At 39.2% G+C, this 5,971-nt stretch overlaps 1 protein-coding gene and 1 pseudogene across 1 annotated transcript in view; one reads left to right on the top strand and one right to left on the bottom strand.

Moving 5' to 3' along the window:
* The window catches only part of ATP5F1A (ATP synthase F1 subunit alpha), a 10,458-nt gene that overhangs the window by 2,107 nt on the left and 2,380 nt on the right, over positions 1-5,971 (bottom strand). Inside the window, exons 2-9 of the mRNA XM_017529707.2 lie at positions 5,058-5,227; positions 3,186-3,359; positions 2,927-3,093; positions 1,990-2,138; positions 1,494-1,645; positions 1,160-1,384; positions 531-638; positions 256-400 (exon numbers count right to left, since the gene is read on the bottom strand). Of these exons, the coding sequence (XP_017385196.1) occupies positions 256-400; positions 531-638; positions 1,160-1,384; positions 1,494-1,645; positions 1,990-2,138; positions 2,927-3,093; positions 3,186-3,359; positions 5,058-5,216 (1,279 nt within the window). The 5' untranslated portion in view covers positions 5,217-5,227. The remainder of the gene's footprint in view (positions 1-255; positions 401-530; positions 639-1,159; positions 1,385-1,493; positions 1,646-1,989; positions 2,139-2,926; positions 3,094-3,185; positions 3,360-5,057; positions 5,228-5,971) is intronic.
* Positions 1,760-1,817, top strand: LOC119471412 (annotated as a pseudogene).

Below are 5,971 nucleotides of genomic sequence, written 5' to 3'. Positions count from 1 at the left end.
GGAGGTTGCAGTGAGCCAAGATCACACCATTGCACTTCAGCCTGGGTCACAAGATTGAAACTCTGTCCCCTTACCCCACCCCCCCCAAAAAAACCCCAAAACAAACAGAAATGTAGTTTAAATAAAATTGCCTTTGATGAAGATAACAGATAACAACACATACTACAGGCTGTGATATGTGATATAGCTCTGCAGGCCTGGGAAGATCTTGATACATAAGAGGAACCTGACCAGATGGAGAAAAGAACAACTCACAATACTGTCCTTGCTTCAGCAACTCAGTTAGACGAACACCACGACTCAAAAGTTGTTGAGTGGCAGCATCAAGGTCAGAACCGAACTGGGCAAAAGCAGCAACCTCACGATACTGAGCCAATTCCAGCTTCATGGTACCTGCCACCTGTAATACAAAAATTACTGGTACTGTAACTCGATGACACAGACTACTATACAAATATAGTTAATACATTAATACTTTAAGATGCTGATCTAATGATATCCCCTTTCCTGTCAAAGTGATGCAAAATTACCTGCTTCATAGCCCTGGTTTGGGCAGCAGATCCGACACGAGACACAGACAGACCAACATTAATGGCAGGGCGGATACCTTTGTAGAACAATTCTGTTTCCAAGAAGATCTATAATGTAAGGAAAGACACATGCTAGCAAGCTTAAAGTGAAAAATCAACTACTTTCAAATGTAAGTCATTATGCCAAAAAGCTGAAACTCAAAACCTAACAATGCAAAGCATCAATCCCCCAAATATTTCACAACCCAAATTATCCTGTATATTTTATTGCTGCAATTAGGAAATGTGCATGAGATGAGAAAAAAGGTAGAAGCAACATATTTATACTGAAATATATCAAGCGAAGTGATATAATCTCTATTTCATTCAAAATTATCTAGAAGGGAGAATAGCAGTGGTTATAAATGAAACTAGAATGAAACACACTCCTCTATGAAATAATTGGGTGACAGTTGTGGGGTTTCACTATGCCATTCTCCTAACTTGTGTATGTATTTGAAATTTTCCATAATAAAAAGTAAAATGCATTTAGCAAATCAGTTAATGCATTATTAGTCTCAACCAAAGCCTCAGAATTATCCACATCTCCACATCTTTTTTTACATTTATTTTAATCATTAAAATAATACCTGTCCATCAGTGATAGAAATGACATTCGTTGGAATGTAAGCAGACACGTCGCCAGCCTGTGTTTCTATGACTGGCAAAGCAGTCAAGGAGCCACCACCAAAAGCATCGTTCATTTTGGCTGCTCTCTCCAGCAACCGGGAGTGTAGGTAGAACACATCACCAGGGTAGGCCTCACGACCAGGGGGTCGGCGGAGCAACAGAGACATCTGACGGTAAGCAACAGCCTATGGTACAGAATAGGTTTGTGAAGTTGACCTATTAAATAGAAGCTGCATATGTGAACTTTCACTGCAGTACAAATAAGTGGATTCTAAAAAATATATTTCCATTGACCTGTTTGGATAAGTCATCATAGATGATCAAAGCATGTTTGCCATTGTCTCTAAAATACTCTCCCATGGAACAGCCAGAGTAAGGAGCCAGGTACTGAAGTGGGGCAGCATCTGAGGCCGTAGCTGATACCACAATGGTGTACTTCATGGCATCTGAGGAGAAAATACATTTTAAACTTTACAAGTTTATCAAAACTGTGATTTTAAATTGGAGGCTACTATAAAAATTACCCAAGTGCTAAAAATATTTACTATTAAGAGCTGAACAAGTGTTACAGTTCTTATAGAATTTGTCTAGCAGGCTTTCCACTTTAAAGAAACCAATAAAAACCTTTGAATGTATTAGTGTTTTATATTACTTTACTTACTGATTTGTATTAAAAAGTTCAGTTTATTAGAGAGTAATTAAAATAAGCCTTCATTAAGTAGAAGCTATTCTAAAACTAGCAGCAATAGGACTTAAGATAATAGCAATAGGACTAAAGTTCTTTCAATACCTGCATCTGTCAGTCTCTTCACCAACTGGGCAACAGTGGATCTCTTTTGACCAATAGCAACATAGATACAGTACAGCTTCTTCTTTTCATCAGATCCATCATTGAAACGTTTCTGGTTAATGATTGTGTCAATAGCAATTGAGGTTTTCCTTTAAAGAGAGAAAGTAAATATAAATCTTCCTAAACCTAAAAGAATTTCCCAGCTAAAATTTTACTACTATTAATCCGCATATTACATTCTAATATGCCCATTACCATTTACCATTCCAAGATTAAAGAGTAATCCTTCCAGGTCGGGCACAGTGGCTCACGCCTATAATCCCAGCACTTTGGGAGGCCAAGGCAGGCGGATCACGAGGTCAAGAGATCGAGACCATCCTAGCCAACATGGTGAAACCCCATCTCTACTAAAAATACAAAAATTAGCTGGGTGTGGTGGCACGCGCCTGTGGTCCCAGCTACTTGGGAGGCTAGGCGGAAGAATCACTTGAACCCAGGAGGCGGAGACTGCAGTGAGCCGAGATTGCACCACTGCACTCCAGCCTGGTGACAGAGCAAGACTCCGTCTCAAAAAAAAAAACGTAATCCTTCCATTGAGTAAATTCTAGTTAGAACTTCTTTTTTTCTTGAGATGCAGTCTCGCTCTGTCACCAGGCTGGAGTGCAGTGGTACCATCTCAGCTCCTCCAACATCCGCCTCCCAGGTTCAAGTGATTCTCCTGCCTCAGCTTCCCAAATAGCTGGGACAACAGGCATGCACCACCATGCCCAGCTAATTTTTGTATTTTCAGTAGAGACAGGTTTTCACCATGTCGGTCAGAATGGTATCCCATCTCTTGACCTCGTGATCTACCTGCCTCGGCCTCCGAAAGTGCTGGGATTACAGGTGTGAGCCTGGCCCTTTAGTTAGAACTTTTAATATGCTTTTGATTCTTTACCCAGTCTGTCGGTCACCAATAATCAGCTCACGCTGACCACGACCAATTGGCACCAAGCTATCCACAGCCTTAATGCCAGTCTGCATTGGTTCCCGGACTGAAATTCGAGGAATGATTCCAGGGGCTTTCAGACCAACTCGCCTACGGGTCTTGGAACCAATTGGACCCTGTTAAAAAAAATAAAAAGAAAAACCTCCTAAGCATAATGTTTTGATGTTTGTTGGAAGTTGCAACTACATCTAATGAACATTAAACCTACCTTTCCATCAATAGCATTACCAAGGGCATCAACTACACGACCCAACAGCTCCTCACCAACTGGAACATCCACAATGGCTCCTGTCCTCTTCACTATATCTCCTTCCTTAATTAGTTTATCATTTCCAAACACGACAACACCAACATTGTCAGGTTCCAAGTTCAAGGACATACCCTGCACAAAAGAAACAACTGAACATCAAAGACTCTGAATGGGCACTCCTTCCCATATATCAATACTATATAAGAAAACAGCTGGGGGAAAAAGCAGTATTGTCCTTTTATCTGGTTTATTCTTGAGTACTTTCCCAACTAACAACCAACCTTCTCTGATTAAGACTTTTAAAATAGCAATATGTTCCCTTCAATAATCTTAGGACAGCACATTGATAAGCCTAATATGCTCACTATTATAACCTCAACTATTATAGAAGCAGAGAAATTGGACAGGTTAAGTTTGTTTCCACTGCACTTTCTTTGGCAATGGCTCTTGAGCTGGATGATCAGTATGCAATAAAGTGATAAGGGCCAAATGGAAACCTTAAGACAAATCTGATTATCATCTTTTTTATCTGTGAGAAGCTCCATAAACAGTTTCAAAAATTATCTAATCAGAACCTGTACCCCTCGGGTTAGGAGAAAGTGATATTAAAAGCTACCTAACTGTAACCAATCAAATACAAATTTTCATAATATAACAGCACCACATCACCTCTCATCATGATAACTATATTTTAGATCCTTAAATCATGTCTGAGGCAAAAAGGTTATTCCAGGAATAGTCTGGTCAGTAATAAAAACTCTAGAGAAGTACTTGGGAGTATCATGGAATATCATTACAGGTCCAGATACTTTAACCTACATCTCTGATGTTCATCCATTAGCCACATGCAGCAATTTAAATCTGTCAAATTTCAAAGACTAAAAATTCAGTTCCTGTCACACTAGCCACATTTTACATGCTTAATAGCGATAGTATAGTAAGTACCGCATTAAACAGCACAGATGTATTCTTATCACCGCAGAATACTATGTATGTACAATACTATTGCTCAGTATTGTTCTAGACATTTGGATTTTAAAAGCTAAAAGGGGAATTCAGAATTAATCTGTTTCAACCTCACCTTTCAAAGATAAATACCGTATACTGAAGATGCTAAATTTTGGCCAACATCTTACAGCTAATGATAACTTTGGGCTTTGAAATTAGTCTTCCACATCAAATGGCTCTTTTTCCATAGTAGAGACTAGCAAGAGTATCAAGACTATCTTTTCCTATATCTGTGTGCCTACTAGACAGTTCTACTGTCCCTGGTTTATCTAGATATCATCCTCTGCTTTCTTCAGAGAGCCCATGACTCCCACAACTTATTTCTCATACCACTGGCAGATAAGGCTCAACCCAATAGAATGCAGACTTATATCATTAGAGAGCTTCTAATAGCTACACCAAAACTCACCTTTCAGCAATAGGTCTACTCACTAGAAAATACAAAGTCACTGACTTCCAACATTCCACCACAAAAATTTTGTTGAAGTTATCAAATGCTTTTGTATAAAATAATCTTAATAGCAAGAAAGAACAGATTTGAACTTCTCGGGTTTTGGGTGAAAGTGTACTCAATTTTATATTTTGGAGCCAGTGGCTACAACTAACACATACATATTCTAGGAGTGATTTAACTCCTAGAATAAAAAAAGCTGGCTAATACAAACCCTTAAGTTTATTCTCTTTACAATATATAATAGCCAAGAAAAAAAATCTGAGTCAAATTGAGACTTAAAAGTTTGTAAAAAAGATGACACAATCTCTGAATCGCTAAATGAATAAGTGAGAAGACAGATCCTAAAACACCAAAATCTTATAATTTACCTTTAAGCCTGAAGAAAACTCTACCATTTCTTCTGCTTGAACATTCCTCAGCCCATGTACACGGGCAATACCATCACCAATACTTAAGACACGCCCAGTTTCTTCAAGGTCTACAGCAGTATCAGCTCCAAGAATACGCTCTTCAAGAATAGAGGACATCTCAGCAGCCCCTATGGAGGACAATTCAATTAAAAACAAATCTGCTCCTCAAATCTTTTTAAAGCCCATTTCTAAACAACATAAAAAACTAGTTTTGAAATAATAATAATAAAAATATATTCCACAGGCCAGGCATGGATGGATCATGCCTGTAATCTAATCTAGCACTTTGGGAGGCCGAGGTAGGCAGATCACTTGAGGTCAGGAGTTCGAGACCAACCTGGCCAACATGGTGAAACCTTGTCTCCACTAAAAATACAAAAAATTAGCTGGGCATGTGCGTGCCTGTAGTCCCAGCTACTCAGGAGGCTGAGGCAGGAGAATTGCTTGAACCCGGGAGTTGGAGGTTGCAGTGAGCCAAGATTGTGTCACTGCACTCCAGCCTAGGCAACAGAGTAAGACTATCTCAAAAATAAAAATATATATATGCACACACACACACACACACACACACATGTATATATATGTACACACACACGTGTATATATATAATGTATTTTTTTGAGATAGAGTCTTGACATATATATACACACACACACACACACACACACACACTTACATGTGTATACATATATATACGTATAAAATTCTACAGTGTAACACAAGATTCTATTTTTAAAAAGCTATGAAAATGAAACCAGCCGGGCGCGGTGGCTCAAGCCTGTAATCCCAGCACTTTGGGAGGCCGAGGCGGGTGGATCACGAGGTCAAGAGATCGAGACCATCCTGGTCAACATGGTGAAACCCCGTCTCTA

The sequence above is a fragment of the Cebus imitator genome, unplaced genomic scaffold (assembly GCF_001604975.1).
Source record: "Cebus imitator isolate Cc_AM_T3 unplaced genomic scaffold, Cebus_imitator-1.0 Scaffold60, whole genome shotgun sequence".
NCBI lineage: Eukaryota > Metazoa > Chordata > Mammalia > Primates > Cebidae > Cebus > Cebus imitator.
The sequence above is the reverse complement of the archived record's forward strand: the minus strand, read 5'-3'. Positions and strand labels throughout refer to the sequence as shown.